We start from the raw sequence: 19,176 nt of genomic DNA, 5'->3' as shown, positions 1-19,176 counted from the left end.
GGCTGGGGCCTCCTTCTGGAACAGTCTCCCTGCCACTCTGAAACTTGAGCAGAACCATCTCCAGTTCCGGTAGCGCCTCAATACCTTCCTCTTTGCTTCTGCCTTCGCCCCTCCCTCCTCTCCCCTGCTGATCTGTTCTCACTCGGCACCGTGCACCTGGCCTACCCCCTGTCTTCCGGGCCCAGGTACCTGCTCACCCTGCCACCCTCCTGCACTGGGGTCTGTATCTGTACCCATACAGCCCCCCCTTTTCTTCCTGCTCTTATCAGACATACCCTGTCTGCTGCCTTAAACCCAGCACTTGCCGGCTGCACTACCACGGTTTGTTGCCTTTTCTTTTTTATTTATTTATTATTTATTTGACAGAAGGATGACGATCAAGGAATATTAGTTTTTTTTTATTTAACAGGATCATGTAATGTGTATTCAGTTTTTTTGTTTGTTTTTAAACCAATAAAACATTTAAAAAAATATATATTTTTAATTATCTGTTTTTCCTTTGCTCCGCACTTTCCACTTCTCCCCCCCCCCCTTCCATGCACTTTTCCCCTCTCCCATGCACTTGCGCATTCTCAATGTCACTGGGCCTAGTAAGATCGCTGTTTTGTCTCCCCTGTCCCCCCTGCCTTGCCAAGTCGCGCTCTGAAACACTTGTGTACGAGCGCGATAGAAATCAATATCAAAATATTACTGAGTATTGTGTGATAATAGCACCTGCTAGTTTCATTTTTCAGTGTGTTCTAAAGGCCTAAATAACTGTATTTTCATAACTGACTAAGCAGAATTAATGCGTCTTTTTCTGTGCGGGCTCATTAAGGGCCACTGGCCACACTCGCTCTCCTGAGACTAAGCTTGACTGCTCTCCACTCTACCTTGATTGGGTTTTGGCTATACTATCAGAGCTCCCTGTTCACCATAACTAGGATGGCCTCCTAAAATCTGTCCACCAGGCCAGATCTTAGAAATCCATCTTAACAGGTTCACACCTTTTTAAATACAAAAGCAAGGCATCCAGGTTGAGCATTTTAATTAATGCTTTTTCAGTCCATGGGACAGCCTTGCTCAATGTTTTCTGGAAACCCTGCTACGCGAATATTGTTCCTTCTTGAAACATTTTCCTGTTCAGAACATTTGATAGCCAATTTCTCTGTGTGGATCTGCAACTCTTATTTGCTCAGCCATCTTTCTTGAATCGTCATCCATCGTGCCTAATTGACTCTCCACAGTGGTAACTCCCTCTGGAGATAGAGAGGGTTCATAGATCTTTGGGATCGAAACCAACGCTTGGGCAGAGGCCAAGGCATTTTATTATAACATTTCTAAGATTCCCTGTGAGAGAACTGATACTAAAAGAGCCTGTGAAGTGGGTGATTTGGCCTGCGGAGGTAATAAAATTATGATTTCTGGAGATCTGAGTAGGGATGTCCTAGAGAAGAGCCTTCAACACGGCAAAGGAGAAAGCAAGAAGGAAACATTTAAAATATTACATGGTGTATCCAGCTATTTTAAGAGTGATACTAAATGGCCAAGTGCACTCCTTTACAGATCATCGTGGTATAGAAGCGTTTTTTTCAGACTTGGATCTTGAACCTATGGAGGAGACGGCTGTGCAGAGAAGTGGATTAGCGGGAAAGAAGAAAAGATTATATGCTTTTAACAATCTGTAGAGGTTTGTTTATTATTTGTTCTTGCTTTGTTTATCTTATAATGGCAATTAAAATAATAAAAATATGTTCAGATTGTTATAATTTAATATAAGTAGCATTGGTGGTGCCGTTGAAACCGTTTCGGATGTGTATGCATTCGAAATATAACACGCAAGTAGGTTTCATTGAGTAGCGTACAGGACCTGATAATACTGAGCGCAACAAAGTATGACACGCTGACTTGTTGGAGTAGTAATATGTTTATCACTGTTTCTGTTAGAGTCCTAGCGTGCCTCAATATTTAATCATCTTGCTATGCTACGATTTGGGGTGAGAGGATATGCAACGTTAACAAAAGTGGGGTTCCTCAAAGAGTTTGCAACATCGATGGATCCTGCAAGACACAAATTGTGCGTTTCATCCTTGTTGCATGATCCCTTGCCTACATTTGGCAGGTATGTTCCGCGGCGAGTGAATGCTTGGTCGTTGAGCATCGATTTGTACGCGTCTGCTGCGGCTTGTGCTGCAACATCATGTTACTTCTGCTATACTGATCGGAGTCCTCTGGTGAGTGCTGCTTGGTTTATGGACTCAGTCCTCTGCAGCTCCTGTCGGTTACATACCTGCTGCAACAACTGATCGTTGCCGCTTACCCCCTCTCTGCGAGCAAAAGAGGCAGAGCGCAGAGCGTGAACCTATGGGCAATCCAAACTGGCATAAGGCCATGCCACTGCACTTAACTACTGTTGCCAAGTGGGGGCTTTAGAAACTGCCAAACACGTGTTGTGTTAATTGTACTTATTCACGAGTTGTGTTGCATGTTGGACATAAGGGGCTTATCTTGGTGTTGGTAAGTGCCAACCAACTGTTTGAAATTATTAACAGCAAGGCGACCCCAGGTTAGCTGCAGGGACCCACTACGCCATTCCTTGCACCATGCGGCCTCTGACCCCGCCCCGACCCCTCTCGAACCTGCTCCTGTCCCGTTCCCCATGGCTTCCCCCCTCCCTCCGCTGTTATTGGCCATTCGTACCTTGCTGTGGGCCTGGGCCTGCAGCTTCACCGGGGAGAATGCCATTACCAGCACAGCGACCCCAGGTGAGCTTCAGGGACCCACTACCCCATTCCTTGCACCATGCGGCCTCTGAACCCCTCCCCCGGCCACCTTGACCTGTTCTGATCCTGTTCCCCGTAGCTTCCCCTCCCTCTGCCCGCCTCCCGGACCTCCCTCCCCCTGTGATTGGCTGACTGTCTGGTCTTAATTGACCCAACCAAGGCAGCCCTCTGCCTGGCGGCCCTGCGGCTAAGGGCCCTAAGGCAAAGGGTGGCTCCTGCACTGGCGGCTCCAAGATGTCTGCCAGTGTCCGCAGGGGAAGCAAAGGAAGCCAGCAGCTAACAGACACCAACAAAACTAAGTGTGGCATGGGTGGGGGTAGAGCAGTCACTCTACTCCAGAAAGCCCTCACCACTCTGCCTACCCCTGCATAACGTTGACTATCATAAATGTTGCACTACACTATGCACTAAAATACTGTTATGTTATGCTGCTTGGCATTTGTATAGCGCTTTGTATATCATTAGTGGACTAGTCAAATAGTGCCAATGTTTACTAACCTATAGAGAACGGTCAAGATCAGCCTATGTCACCTTTGACAGGTGTAATAATCATTAGCATGCGCCACATCTAGATAGAATTTTGAATGTTAGCATATGCCACACTTAGTTGGAATCCTGAAAGTAGCCTGCGTCGCATCTAGATAGAATTGTGAATGTTAGCATGTTCACACAAAGAATTGTGAATGGTAGCATGTGCAAACATAGAGGGATCTCCTAAGCTTAGCATGCGCCACATCTAAATAGAATTGTAAATGTCAGCATATGCCGCACTTAGTTGGAATCGTCAACGTAGCCTATGTCGCATCTATATAGAGATGTTATTCAATGATTGATATACGACTCTCCTGCCAAGCCTAGACCAAGCGGGCAATCATGAATCAATACCCAACCCACTAACAATTTCACTCCTCTGCATGCACCTCTCAAACTCCAACCAAGCACAACCACAAGCCTTAAACGCAGCAAACCGCACAAACTTCATTACACTGCAACAACAAAACAAACCACACATAGACTTGCACAACAGCACACGATGACTACCAACCGAAAACACCCCAAGCCCAGCCAATGGACCAACTGGGCTGAGGCTGCCAACGGCACATCACTGCTATCTTGCACTTTTCCAGCTCATTCCCACTAACTCACCCCCCCTCCCTTTTTCAGAGCCCCCAGAGCGCCAGGGGACCGCTCCAGTGGTGATAGTGCACGGTACAAATATCCTTTAACATTAACAAAGCAGCGGTTGAACTGCATGCTTAAAATCTAAAATTGAATGCTATGATGTGCATTTAAACTTGAAGTGAGGTATGGGGAATCGGTTGACTGCTGCTATTTATTATAGTCACAGGGGTGAGTGTCAAACACATGTCATAGGAAAATGAGTATGAGTGAAATATATTACAAATATTCTGAGTATCAAACTCATTGGGTCACATACATATGAGCAGCCCTGTTGCAATTCAAGCAATGATCAAAATATAATAGTGTTGGTAGCCTACTTGTAGGGGCAAAGGATTGGCTGGTCTGGTTTCCTTGTGGCAGCTAAATCTTTAAAAGAAATTTGGCACATTCTTATCGCTAGGCCCCTTCCATAAACAAGGGTGACGCAAGTGATACTGCTACCCCTTGTGTGCCGGGTGGTGTGAATTAGTTTTACAATTGCCGTAGGGGGGACGATCATTGTATCTCTTGGTGAGCTTGATTTCTCTTGAAGACCAGATGGCCCTGTGAGGGCCATATACGGTTATGGAATGGTCCGCCTGCAACAACTCTCCAATCACCATGTCACACTGCCCTTTTCTCTTGTACTTGCTAACCCTGTCATGCCCAAAGGAACAGAAGATCCTATGATACCCGCGGCATAGGGTGGTGAATAAAAAGGGGGTACAAAGCAGAGGTGATTTACAGGCATGAGCGTGTGATGTTGTGTTAGTGTGAGTACCTCCGTCATTAACTAGGGGAAGGATAGACAAAAGTCAGTCTTATTTAATTGAGATGGTCATCCAACAACCACAGGGCCCCATTGGAGTTTGATACTGAGTTTGATCTAACGAACTAATATGTTTTAAAACGTGTAAATACCGTTGGCTAAACTCAATCCAGTGGCAACACTATCTGAGCTGGGTTGTCCATCTATTGCTGCTCTTGAGACATCCCTTGATCCTGTAGAGGTTGGATTTAAGAGTAGGAGTCATTGATGGAACTATGGGCAAGTAACAGTAATGAAAAGAGCAAATACCAATGTGATCATATACATATTGAAAGGGAGGGGGAAGTGGCTATAAGGAAGGTTACAGGAGGGGTGTTGGAGTGTGAATAAAGGAAATTAAGTGGGTGAAGAGGGGGGGAAGGATAACGAAGTGAGTGAGGGAGAGGTGACAAGCAGGTAGATCTGGTTGACGGCATACACTAAAGTTTCACCCAACGTATTAAGGTTTTGGCTGCTATGGTTTTCATAGGGTCAGCTCAGGAAGTTTGTGGGGATGTGTTGTTTTCGGCGTAACAACTATATGGCAGTGCAAAATTGGTTTATGCCATGTATAATTAAACTTTGTGGGATATTGTTTGGTTGGCATCTGTATGAGCGAGCATGAGCCTGTGTCCTAGCTGAATTTAAATATTGCTTGCGGATATGCTCTGTCAGCAACAAGATTGATGTTAAGAAGCAGATATATGCACCTCAGATGGAATTATTGATTAAGACGTCTTAATTCTGACAGGATTTAAATCACATGAAAAGCCCCAGCTCTTTAGTTTTAAGGCTATACTGTGAAAATAGTTTGAGAGCGCTAGTGATATTTAAAATAGAAATATGAAAGCAACAGGAAAGTTATGTTTATTTGCAACTGAATAATGTGAAATGTTATTTGGATAAGAGTTTTAATAGCTCATTGAGAAAGGCCCTTTCGATGTATAGTGGGCATGAACGATGATGACCGGAATTAGGGAAGCATGGTCAATGCATAAAAATATTGTAATAAGAGAGGGGGTAATTTCTTTTGTGGAATGTGATTCTGGAGGATATGGTTTGGTATGTCCTATTTATTGGGGAGATTGGTACTCGGTGGAGGCCTGGAAACCTACTCCGGGCTATAAGATTTTTAATATATCACTGTGTTTTGTGTCTTTTTGTTATCTTGTCTGATCAGCGTTTTGTTTATCTGTTTTGTCTACTATCTGGAATTCCAAATGACTGGTTTTATTTTGGCTCGGCGGGGGGGGGGGAATTAAAATTCTTGGATATGTCGCAATGTTAATCACATCTTCTGTACCCACTTGTGTTGGAATTGCATGGTGGTTAGGGTTAGGACTATAGGTTTAGTAAGAAGAGATTAAGGCAGAAGAGAACTGGGTAATGGATTGAGTAGGAAATGAGTGTGCTGACAACAATAACGTGGAACGTAAATGGTTTTTGTCCTCAAAAGCAGAGAAAGATGATGGCAAGCATCTGGAGGACAAAAGCAAATGAGGTGTTTTTACAAGAAACACATTCAACTGACGAGGTTAGGCAACTCCTGACTAACTCTAGATATCATAGGGAACTGTCCAACTGTTTCTCAACGAAATCAAGGGGAGTTAGCATTTTGTTTAGGAAAGGTTGCAAATTTAAGGTTAACAAGGTAACAATGGATGGAGAAGGTCGGATGATTTTTGTAGACCTCATAAACAGTGGGAGGACAATCACGCTAGGATACGTTTATGGGCCGTGTTCACCAGGGAAGGTCTTTTTTGACAAGATTTCAAGGCCACTGCCCCAAATGCATGGAGACACAATTTATTTTAGGAGGTGATTTTAACTGTATCCTCAATTACAGAATGGACCGGGTTAGTTCATGTAGGTACACAAATCTCGGTATATGTAAGCAGTTGGAGTTTTGTCTTCAGAAATGTGACCTGGTAGACCTATAGAGGATGATGCATCCGTCCTCAAGGGAATATACTTTTTACTCTGCATTGCACGACTCATTCTCCAGAATTGATTATATGTTGATCTCAAATAAATTAATAGATGAGACCCTCAGTGTGAATATCAGAGAGTGGGAGATCTCGCGCTTGTTGATCTTCATTTAAACATTGATAGAGGGGTACCTTCCTTTCAAAGATGGTGCCTAAAAATAGGGATACTAGAGGAAAAAAGTGCAGTAAAGGGTGTTCAGATACTTGTGCAAATGTTCTTTGTAGAGAATGAAGGATTTGCAGATTCAAAAATGGTGTGGGACAGCTTCAAGGCCACAGTGAGGGGAGAATTGATTAATAGAACGTCGTATCTTAAGAAGAAACATTTGGGTGAATTGAAAGCAATTTAACAACCCTATCTCACCTACAGCAAAAATATGCAAGATCAGGGAAAGCCAAGGATAGGTTAGAGATGACTCATGTTCAAGAAACTTTATCAAGTAATACCAATTTGTTGGCAGAGCGGGGGGCTCTTTTTCACGAGGCAGACATATTGGGAATGTGGAGACAAGAGTTGGTGGCTGTTAGCCAATAAATTGAATGGGATAGTGGAGAAATCATTTATTCAGGGCTTTGAGAATGAACTTGGCCAACTGATGTCGAGGAATGTCGATTTTTGTACGTGCTTTAAAAGATTTTATGACGCGCTCTATACGGAAGAAGTATCTTCCTCGCATTCTGATCTAGAGGATTTTTTTTTTTTAGTATATAGACATTGCTAAACTAAAGTTGGAGGGTGGCATGTCTCTGGAGATTGAAATTGATGTGAGTGTGTTGGCAATCAAGTAACTCGAGGTAGGGAAATCCCCAGGATTGGATGGCCTACTGGTAGAATTTTATAGAAAATTACGTACATTTCCTGGCTCTTATCTTATGTAGACTATTTAACTCTTTCATACAGAAGGGGGAGATATGTCAATCGATGAGCAAGGCCATGGTTACGCTTATCCCGAAGGAGGGGAGGGACAATAAAAAATGTGGTAACTACAAACCAATATCCTTGCTGAATGTAGACGTGAACATATTTGCTAAAATAATGGCAAATAGATTGGAAAAATGTATTAGGGAAAGTAATCCATGAGTCGCAGTTAGGGTTTATGAAAAATAGATTTGGGTATGACAATATAAGAACGCTTATTGACATAATGAGTCTGCGCCAAAGTGAAATCTCAAATACAACATTAATTTTCATGGACGCCTGAGAAAGCACTTGACAGAGTAAATTGGACCTTTTTGAAATTTACAATGCAAAAAAATTGGATTTGGGAGTAACTTCCTCAGGGTGTTCAATTGTCTTCAAGAGTGCAGGTAAAGCATGCATTTGGGTGAATAATGAATTATCTGATGTATTCAATTTAACGAGGGTAACGAGACAGGGCTACCCCTTATCACCATTCTTATTTAATATTGCTTTGGAGCCATAACTTTTATATGTAATGAGCAAGGAATCAGGGGTTTGAGGTTTGGGCTCAAAGAAGTTATGGTGCTATCTTATGCAGATGATATGGTGGTGATCCTCTCAAACTTAGAGGGAGGTAGTGTGATTCTGAAAAATGCATTTGAAAGCGTGGCTAATCTCTCGGGGCACAAGATTAATTGGGATAAGAAGGAAGTGTTTCTGCTTACCTTGACCTGCAGGAGAGATTTTTCTGATTGGAACTGTAAATGGTTCGAGGCACATGTAAGATATTTAGGATTCTATCTGATTTAAAGATATAAAGTAGATGATTTGTGGAAGTACTAAATAGAGATATAAGGAAATGGGAACAGCTGGATCTGGGGATTTGGGCAACGATCAATTCAATTAAGATTTCCCTCCTACCGAAAGTACTTTGTTATGCAATCCTTGCCTTTAAGCTTCTAAAAATAAATAAAAAGGTTTAAAGAAATCGAGTTTTTCAGAACTTCCTATGGGGTGAGAAGAAAAGAGACGGAAGACCCTGAGATTTGTCCTGTTACGTAGTACTAAAAAGGGGGTTTTTGGGTACCCGGATCTGGAAAAGTATTACAGGGTTCATATTGAAAAAGGCAGCACTTTATATGTCATCAGAGAATGAATGTGAGCAAGTTTGGCTGTCAATAGAAAGGGATAGATTATCTTGATTTTGAAGTTAAATAATATTTATTCAATAGAGAAATTACCTAGAGGAGCTTGCAAATTACCATCTATCGATGTGACTAGGGAAATTATTGTATGATGGTTGATTAATTCTAATGGGAATGTATATTTAAATTATAAGGCATCTATTTGGCTCAATCCTGGCCTAAAGATTGAAAATAAGACCTTAAATTGGCAAAGATGGATTTCTAAAGGGATTTTAAGCATAGGGGATATAGTGCGAGATGGGCGAATGCTAACGTTTGAGGAGCTGTAATAGGTTTTTCATTTAGCTAATAGAGAAAGGAAAAGGCTTATAGAACTGGAATCCCTTTTGAGTCGGAGGCAAGTATGTTATCTCTGCCGTTAGAGAAAGAGCCAACAGGTTATGCTATTTTTCTTACCTCTCCACGTACCTAAATCTTATGCCAATTAGTTGCTTCGTTGCTGAATGTTGGAAAAGGTTACTGGGAAAATGGGAGGAGGAATTGGGATGTAAAATTACAGAAAGGGAATGGGGACAAATGTGGCGGGTGGGATATAAGAGTAAGTTGAACCTTAAGTTAAGAATTATCCATCAAAAAAACCTTAGAACATCTGTATTGGACATCGGTGCCGCTGTGTAAGTTTGGGTTGATTGACAATGGTGTATGTTGGGGATGTGGAAAGGAGAAGGGGACACTTATTCTCATGTTGTGGTACTGCTCTTGAACATTGAAATTCTGGAGTGAAGTGTTGGATAGATTGGATGCGATATTATCGGTAAGCATCCCCAGGACACCTTTACAAGTACTGCTGTTAGCAGGTAAAGGGCGGTGTGAAATTGCTCGACAGTTTGAGCATTGGATTGACAAGGTGCTTGTGATGGCAGCAAAGCAGGTGTTGAGGGTGTGCAAGACAAGGAAAAAGCCGTACATTGAGAGCTGGGTGAATGATGTACTGGTATTGTCAGAGTTTGAGCGAGTTATGTTTCAGGGACAGGGTAGGGAGGAAAGCTATTTGAACCTGTGGACACCTTTTAGTGATGTTTGAATGGTTTAGGAGTATCTTCAGCTATATGGAGTTTGTGAAAAATGGCATTTCCCTCCCTTTTTTTAATTGTTTTTAATTCTTTTTTTTGGTTTTTGTGGTTGTCTGAATGTTTGTCCTGTGTTACTGTTTGATGTACAAGAATGTTTTGTTATTGTGACAACAATGTCTAGGAAGGAAGAATTTTGTCCTGATTGAAAGAATATATAATTGATTTAACGGGGTGAAGATTGATTTGATATAGTTGCCTATCTAGTGATGTATAGCAAACTGGTTATATTGTTCAAAGTGTTGACTGTTGTATTCTTCCACTTGTTTAGCTTGAAAATATTAAATAAAGATGATAAAAAGGAAAACGAGGTGTCTGGAGTGGGCTCAAACCCAGGAGGATGAATCGTGGCTATTGGGGGAGGACAGCCTCCTTTGGAAAGGTACCAAGAGTGGAGTGGAGAGATTTCTGCCAGTAATTCCTTTGAGGCATCCTCTAAGGCCAGGGGAATTCATAAATTCTGGCTGGCAGGGGTGGATTGTGCCTACAACCCGTGAAGCTGAGTGGTGAGTATCCACAAAGCAAGTATCAATACCAAGAAGGGAATCTGCTCGGTTGTTTGAAATACTGTAAGACCGTAAGTGAACTGAAGGAGGCCACAGGACGAGGCATCCCTGGAAGCCTAGGATTTGTATTTGGGAACTGGACATTGGTCTGGGAGACTTTATCCTTTCTTGTATGGAACCGTGCACTTGTTATCTCTTAAAACACTGTTCACCAGAGAGACTTCCTCTTATTTTCTATGTGTTTTGCCCTTTAGACCTTGTAGAATTTTCTCCAACCCCTATCCCACGACCTGGGGGCGAGTTTCACTCCTAGAACCGACACACTGTATCCTTACCAGGCATAAAAGCCTAGGAAATCGCTCGCCATATTGTTTTGTGTTTCCCTCCTAGTTTTCGGTATTCAGCAGAGTTGGCCATCCTTGGGTATTGTATGTCGCCTTTTAGCAGGGGTTACAATTTCAATTTGCAAGCTAATAGCCAGGCAGACCTCTTCATCAAGATCGAACTCCATGACCAAGCCAACATGGTGTTCCGCATGAGCTACAGACCACCTTCCTACAACCCGAACTTCATGACGAAACTGGCAGACTCCATCGCCATACTATCAACCTACCATGGCACCCTAGTCATACTGGGAGACTTCAACATCTGGTTTGAAAAAGAAACCTCAGTGAACTCACTCTGCGCACTCCTGGAAACACTCCACTTCAAGCAAATAGCAAATAGTAAATGGATCCACCCACAACGCCAGATATATCTTGGACGCAATCTCCTGCAGAGGACTATGCGCATCCGCACCACCTACACCAATGGTATGGATCAACCACTACCTGATCCAATTCTACATCAAACTCCAAAACAGCTTACTAGCCGGGAAGGAGATACTGCACGCCACCAAGAAAAGAAACTGGAAGAGCCTAGACCTGGAGTCCTTCACAGATTTGCTATTCGGGTCCTGGATTACCGAGGCCTTAGACCACCTAGCACCAGCAAAACCTTTCAAAAATCAGACGAAAAAATCTTGCTGCTAAATGGAGCTGAAAGAACTAAAAGGAAACAACCGCAAAATAGAAAAAAATATTAGAGAACACGCCAACTGACAAGACAAAATCGAATACCAAAGACAACTCGGACCATACAAATCAACAGTACTCAAAGCAACAACAAAAAAATACTACACTACAAGAATTGAGTTGGCAACCAACCCACAAAAATAATTCTTCAGAATGATCAAACTGATGTAAAAAGAAAACCTTCATCCTGCAACAAAGTCGTTCTCCTGACACGAGCACTATGTGGCAGCATCACCAACTACTCATGATAAAGAAGAGAAACAATCCAACAGACCATCAACACAAACCGCTCTAATAGAACCATAACCGCTGAAGCACAGACAAGTGGCAAAACACTGACTTCAGCAAGACTCTCTTGCCTCGAACCAATTACTGAAGAAATCTTCTCCATTATCAAGGACCCCAACCTCGCAGGATCTCCAGAGACCCTTTGCCCCCTCCCCCCTGGACAGCTTCAACCACTAAACCCCAGCGACACACTTCCGGCTCCTAAGGAGTCTGTCGCTTAAAACAGGAATTGTACCAACTTCCCTCAAATCGGCCTGCTTCAAGCCATTGTTAAAAAAAAAAAAAAGTAATCGGAAAGTGCAGAAGATCCAAGCAACTACAGGCATTTATCCAACTTGCCCTACCCAGCAAAAAACAGGTGTACCATGTACACAAAATCCTACTTAAAGAAGTTGAAACAAACAGAATACTCAACCACACGCAAGTTGGTTTCAAACCGATGAGAGGAACAGAATCCGCAGACAGCCCCACCCAATATGCCCTCCTACTACTGGACATATCTGCGGCATTCAGCACAATTAGCCACGCAACCCTAATAAAAGGACTGTTGGAATGTGGCATACAGGAATCCACCCTAAGGTGGCTTAACCTCATTCTTCACAAATCAAACTGAAAGAACCTACTTTTTTCCTTTCACATCAAATACCAAAAACATCTCCTGCAAAGTGCCACAGGGATCCAGCCTCCCCCACACACTCTTCAACAACTACATGTCCCCCCTGATGAAAATCATTGGATCCCACGGACTGACTGCCTAACTATGCAGATGAGGCACAACTGATTGTGAAGGGTCTCATAACCCTACGGAAAACCACTGACCTGCTGCAACTTTGACAGATCAAGCATTCAAGCGCTCATTCCAAAGGGTCGGTGCAAATTGAGCCTGACACCAATTGGACAAAAAGTTAGATAAAGAATGGCAAGGACATGCCTATAAAAGGCCCAAGCAAGCCACGGAATGGCCGTCTGTCCTTCAGGAACCAGTGGGTCACAAGAAAGTGGAGGGAGGGATCCAGACTCAAGGATGTCGGAAGAAATGTCTTTATCCAGACCACAGAAGCAGACTAAGGAATACTGGCAGACTGGGCTAGCTGCTGTGCTCAGGAAGCTGAAAAGTCAGAGGAGCTGGAAGGCCTGGGAATTCTTAAGAGATTTGGATTGCTTACAAGTGAGAAGGGCACCATATCTGCTAGAAGAACAATGGGCAAGAGATCCCTTGCAAGTTAACTGCGGCACTCTAATCCTCCTGGATAGATTACAAACAGTAAGCTGGGTTCTACATCTATGTTAAAGTTAATTGTTGTGAAGAAGCATGTAGGTGCTATTTCTCTTTTACTTTGAATCGAGCAAAGGCCTAGTCACTATATCTTTGATTTCCTGCTGGAGAATACAGAAGCAGGTGAGTGCTTTATCTCTGAGACTATATTAAGCATAGTGATCCTGAGGGAAACTAGTATCTCTAGTAGTAGAGGGAATCCTGATACCAGTTTATTTGGCCCAGCCTGATACATTTGTGCTTCGATCATTCCAAAAGAGTTTAGTTGGAGGTAAACACCTAGTCCCTCATACACCTTTATCCCAACCACCTCCTGATTTTTAATAAACCAACTTTGAAACTGCACTTCTTTTGTCATGTGTTTTTATTGGCCCCACACGCACCAGGTATATGTGGAGTGTTTAAGTTTATGACCGTTTTGGTTTCTGTCTGCGCTGCTAAAATCTAGCCATATTCTTGTGGAAACACTGTGAAGACTGTGTTTTAAGAACCTTTTCTAACTTTCTATTTGGCATGATTGTCTGTATAAATCAGTTCTACATTGAGTGCTATATCATTGCAATATTGTTTCAAGTCATATGCCACTATTTATAACAGTCTTGGCAGGTTTAAAGGTAGCCTAATACAGTTTAAAGATGGATAGAACTACCTGGAAGGCATTGTTAAGATCAGTAAAATGTACCTTTCTTTCTCTGTTCATTTCTTTGCCTGTTATTGTGTGATGACAATATTAACATTGTACTCTTCTAGTCATACTACACAAACACCGCAGACACTTGGAGTAATAATTATCTGTGCTTTTGCCCTAAATCTCCAGCCCATTTAGAAAGCAATGTGGAAGTGATGAAGTTGAGAAACTGAAAGATGAATTGTTTCTAACTGATAAAAATCAGGAATGCTTACTGTTTTTTTAAAAATTATTTAGTGCCACGATAAAGGTCAGTTTGTATTGCAAAGGGACCACGAGCTGCGGTCCTGTGCACACCCAGTCAAGGGCTGTCTTAGTCTTGCTCTGCTTGGGGAAAGGTCCTTGCCTCCCAGTTCCCACATAGTGTGTGGGGGAGTCCTTGAGGCTGGCCCGAATAGGGTTTGATGTTGAGTTAGCTTGGCTCTTCTTTGTGGGAGGGAGGTGGAATATTGGCATTCCAAGCAGAAGGGGGAGCTCTTCTATTGTCCCACCTGGGACAAAGGGAATATGTGGCCTTGTAAAGATTTGTGTTCTTGGAGTATTATTCTCCTTCAGCCCCCAACCCCCTTTTTCAATCCTTCTTCTCCAGCCCCTCTAAGGGCTTTTCATTGAGATTATATACTTCCTGGATTTCACACTTTACTTTTTTATTTTACCCTAACCTCTGGCCTCTAACCCCTAACTCCCCCCACCACCTAATCACTAGCTGTTTAGGCTATGAAAAACCACTATTAACATACAACTCAAGGGGGAAGGCACTCAAAGAAATCACTTATCAAAAGGCTCAAGGGGGAAAAACACTGAATAATTGCTGTTCCGCCCTTACATAGGCATCTTGTACCATGACAGCTCGGATGTGCTCAGCACAGGGGAGAGGTAACACTGGGCTGCGGGCTCCAATACTGGGTGTGCCCAAACCAGGGCTTGGTGGAGCTGAAAGCTATCCATGGCACCTGATTACTGCACAGTCTGGTAGAGTGGACAATTTAGTTTCTGGGAGGATGTCGCTGTCCTTTCATCAGTGGGGGTGAGTTGAATCAGAAAGGAGAGCCCTTTCCTGCTGTACTGCCTGGGACACAGGGCCATACTCCTTTTATATTCGCCCCAGATCTCTGAAGGATTGGAGTAGAAGTGGCTTGACGTCTTTTGCATGGCTCCACTAACAATTTAAGTTGCATAGGAGAGGGGGGAGGGAGGGGTTAAGGTAATTGCCGGTAGGAGACTAATACAATTAGCCTACATCAACCAACCATGAAGCATAGGAGAGTGAGTGAGTGAGGGAGGGAGGGAATAAAAGGGGATATATGTACTGCTGAAAGTGGGGATGGTGATTATAACTCTCCTTTATCTGCACAGGAGTCTGAAAGAACAGGAACCGCTGCTACCCAGAATACCTTACAAACCACAGGAGAGGGACCTGATGGAGCCCAGAAGAGAACCCTACAGCGCCAACTCCGTAAATCTGTTTGAATCTCCATATACTACTTCTTACACCCGTTGTTACAGATCAGAAGCAGAGCCGGAGGTCATATCGTAAAGACCTCACCATCCATGATGGAGCAGCTGCTGCAAAGCCTCGTTGAGGGACAGCGACTTCTCCAAGAACAAGCCCGGGCTGATCGGGAGCTAATGATTAAAGCGTATGAAGCGGCTCAAACCCAGCAAGCAGAGGCATTGGAAAAGGTGGCCATGGCTTTTTCTGAGGCCCGAATTAATCCTCCAGCCCCTGCCCATCATTTGGCCAAGTTTCAAGAGGGGGAGGATCCCGCAATTTTTTTTACGAACTTCGAGAGTGTGGCAACTCAAGCTGGCTGGCCGCAGGAGCAATGGGGTATTTACATTGCTCCATTATTGTCTGGCAAACTCCAAATAGCTTGTCAGTCAGCTAATCTGACTGGGGATACTCCTTACCTAAAGTTTAAAAAGTCCATTTTGGAAAGACTTGGCCTTAATCCTGAATTCTATCGGCTAAAGGCCAGGGCAGAGAAGCTGCAACCAGGTGATACCCCTCAGGCCCTGTATTCTAGAATCAAGGATGCCTGTGATCGTTGGTTGCAGCCTAATGAACAGTCCAAGCAAGGTATCATGGACTTGATATATCTTGAACAATTCATTGAAGCTTTACCACCCTGGATGCAGGTATGTATAAGAGAACATCCTGCTGTTTCCATACATGAAGCTGTCGACATGGCCACAGCCTATCAAAGAATTCAAGTGGGAAATCCATCCCCCCTTCTCAACCAGAAACCTGGTCCATCAACCCCACCCACTGGGGAAGGAAGAACAATACCTAAAGCACCTTTACAATCCCTGGTGTTTGGCGAGGAGAGAGGCCAACGATCGCATGAGGGCCACATTAAGCCTCAATGTTTTGAGTGTGGGCAATGGAACCACACTGCCATTTTCTGCCCGCATAAGCCAACAGAAGAGAAGGTGGAGAAAACGAACATCGAAGGAGCAGGTAATATCTGTGTACAAAATCCATAAAGCACAGCACTATTTATAATGTTATCTCTGAATGCAGATGGTGTGACTGTCCTTGCTGACCCAGAGGTTGATGAGAAAGTTCAATGCAAGGCACATAATATATATAACTGCAAGATCTAGAAGTGGGAATGTAATGTTTGTACCCTGTCAGTCCCTTCTGCACACACCACATGGTGATTACCCCATCCATTGATCATTTGAACTCTTTTTACTTAAAGGGCCATCCTCTTCCAAAGCCAACAGTCTCACTCAGGTGGTAGGGGAATAAACTCAATTTCTTTCAGTGGTTTTGGTAAGGATGATATGAGAACAAAGCAAGGCTATATATCAGTTGAGGGTAAACATTTTATTATTTTATTTGGAGATTTTGTGGAGCAGTACATTCCCGTTGCAGATCACTTTGTGAGAGGAGTTAGAATAGTTTGCAGAGGAGCTCAACTAATCCTAATGTCTTGGTCATACATCAGCTGCTGATAAGAATAGCTTTGGCTCTACGAGCAATGCTTGTAGGTTGGGGGATTGATGAGTAGACCTTTGGGTCCAAAGATCCTTATGACTTGCTTTGAATGGCTGGTGTCTAGGTGTTTGCTCATAACAGCAAAACATCCCATTGGTTATGGTTCCTCCAGTCTCTGTCATTTTGTGTTAGTCGACCACATCCACTGTAGTGCATTCATGAAGTAATGAGCTGATTGATAATTAAATGTATCTTCTTGCCAGGGATCCACATTGATGTAAAGTGCCACTGTGCTACGTCTTCAGTCTGTCGGAAATATGAATCTGCTGTAACCCTTTTTCAACTCAAACTGGTAGTTAGCATACCCCTGGCTGTTGCTCAAAGGAAGTACTATCAAAATCTGCACCTCAATATTTTGCAGATTAGCGTCTCAAGGGTTTGAGCTAGTGTCTTTCCACAAGGATAACTTGCTTTTTGGACTGGAGGTGAAGCACATAAAGCAAAGCAGCGGATGCTTTATTGCAGCAGGGAGAGTAGGGGGAGAGTGAAAAAAGCAGATTTAATGGTTACTTTTAAAAAGGTCTGTGCCTTTTGCCTGGTGCTTTCCTCTTTTTGTTATTTTTTTGAGAGCCATCTCTTTGGATGTTTGTATCTGGAAGCCTTTTGTTTTTAATTCCCATGGGATGACTGCAGGGGATCTAAATCGCTCAGCCTTTTCTACATTGTGATGCTGATATTGCCACAAATGGATCTTATTCAGAAAATAGCCCCTTTAGCACGTCTGATCTGCATTTGTTTAAAATTACCAGCAACTCTGCCTATATGTAGCCATCTAAGCTGCTAGTGCTTTTATTAACAATGTAGGTACTTATTCAGGATTGCATGCGCCCTTATTTTTTTGACTTTTCTGAGTTTCTCCTTAACAGAATTAAAATCTGTATTCTGCATGCCTCTTCATGATTACTTGTAAGGGATTGGGTAAATGAAGCCATGCTATAATCGATTTGAATAACAAAAACACAATATGTAAACTATCCCATACACACTAGACCAGATTGGACATATTACTACTCTTCCCACCGGCACCGCCATCTTTTTCTTCCCCCTAAACCACCCCCCCTCCGCACATATGCTCCTGTACACAAACCATGTGCCCCATTAAAGCTGGCCCTACTGTTATCGATGATCTGGACCATGATCAGCCACTTCAAAAAGAAGTAGAAGGAAATCAGTCTGATCCTTCTCTATCACAACACAAGACTCTCATATCAAGTACTTGGCCTTCTTCCAAAACTGCCAAAATGAATACAACTCTCTTGTTCTACAGATCGGGCACTTCTATTTGCGCCAAAACTCAGCCACACTTAATTTGCCACCTTCATCCCAAATGGCTGCAAACTGGCTATCACATCAACCACCATGTAACCCACATATATTACCATACTCATCTACAAGAATAATCAGATTATGCTTCATTAACCCAACAATAACCTGAATGCATTCGACAAATGTTTTAGCTGATTAAAGGAATTTGCACTCCGGCTGAAGGCCAAGTCACTCCTCCCACTGCTACAGAATGATCACATATTTACCTAACAGCTGCCCAAGTTAATGACCTCACACTTGCCCTATAACCTCCTCTGCAACACTTCCCTATCAGCCTGTCCTGAAGCCATCCCTGAATCTCCCATCAATAGTGATGTCAAGGTACCTTTTGCCTTGAGCCCACCATTTGTGAATCCATCAAACCCTCGGCAGTGACCCCTTCTTATAAGTACAGTATAATATGGCCCCAACCTTCCCTGTGGTAGCATCCCCAATATGCAAACCCAATTTGCCTCACTACCTCCTCTGCAAGGTAGGTCCCACTCTGCCTTTGCAACAGTGACCCTGGCGAGATTCATAAGCAAATCCTTATACCAGAATTGCAGGCACAGTCAAGACTCAAACCCTCTTACCACCACAGGAGATACCATATTGCCTAATTCAACTGGAAAAGCTAGTTCCTCTTTACGCACCCTTTTTCCATTCACCACCTACCAGGAACAAAATCTAACCTTGGACCTGCTCTTAAAAATGTATTTGGCATCTACAGTTGGATCACTGGCCACAGCCCTAAGCTCTCAGCTATTGGCCATTGCAAAAAATATATCATAGCAATGCTCCAAATATATTGCAATATCAGGCAGAGGGGTCCAGGGCCCAGAGATTTCTCTTTTGAGTACCACTTTATCAGTGTGGAAAGGTATAACAAGAATCTGATGGCACTAACAAGCATCATTTCAAAGTAACAGTTAAAAATGTTTTAGACCAGATAAATTGCGCTTATTCAAATTAAATTTTAATCCAGCAAATAAATCATATAAGTCCTTAAACCATAAAGAACACAAATCAAGAAAAAATGTTTTCTTGCGCGTCTTGTATTCCATTTTCTAATGTGCCCCATCGACACGTGTTTCGACTCATTCTGTCTTTATCAAGGCAAACAATGGCCTCGAAATTACTG

The 19,176-nt window shown here is 43.0% G+C and overlaps 1 protein-coding gene across 4 annotated transcripts in view; it reads left to right on the top strand.

Annotated features, from left to right (window-relative positions):
- The window catches only part of LOC138447719 (zinc finger protein 271-like), a 308,054-nt gene that overhangs the window by 20,588 nt on the left and 268,290 nt on the right, over positions 1 to 19,176 (top strand). For all 4 annotated transcript variants that reach the window (XM_069604034.1, XM_069604059.1, XM_069604020.1 and 1 more), the window contains one exon: positions 15,083 to 16,187. In XM_069604034.1, the coding sequence (XP_069460135.1) occupies positions 15,278 to 16,187 (910 nt within the window). In that variant the 5' untranslated portion in view covers positions 15,083 to 15,277. The remainder of the gene's footprint in view (positions 1 to 15,082; positions 16,188 to 19,176) is intronic.

The sequence above is a fragment of the Ambystoma mexicanum genome, chromosome 1p (genome assembly GCF_040938575.1).
Source record: "Ambystoma mexicanum isolate Mex_15411 chromosome 1p, UKY_AmexF1_1, whole genome shotgun sequence".
NCBI lineage: Eukaryota > Metazoa > Chordata > Amphibia > Caudata > Ambystomatidae > Ambystoma > Ambystoma mexicanum.
The sequence above is the reverse complement of the archived record's forward strand: the minus strand, read 5'-3'. Positions and strand labels throughout refer to the sequence as shown.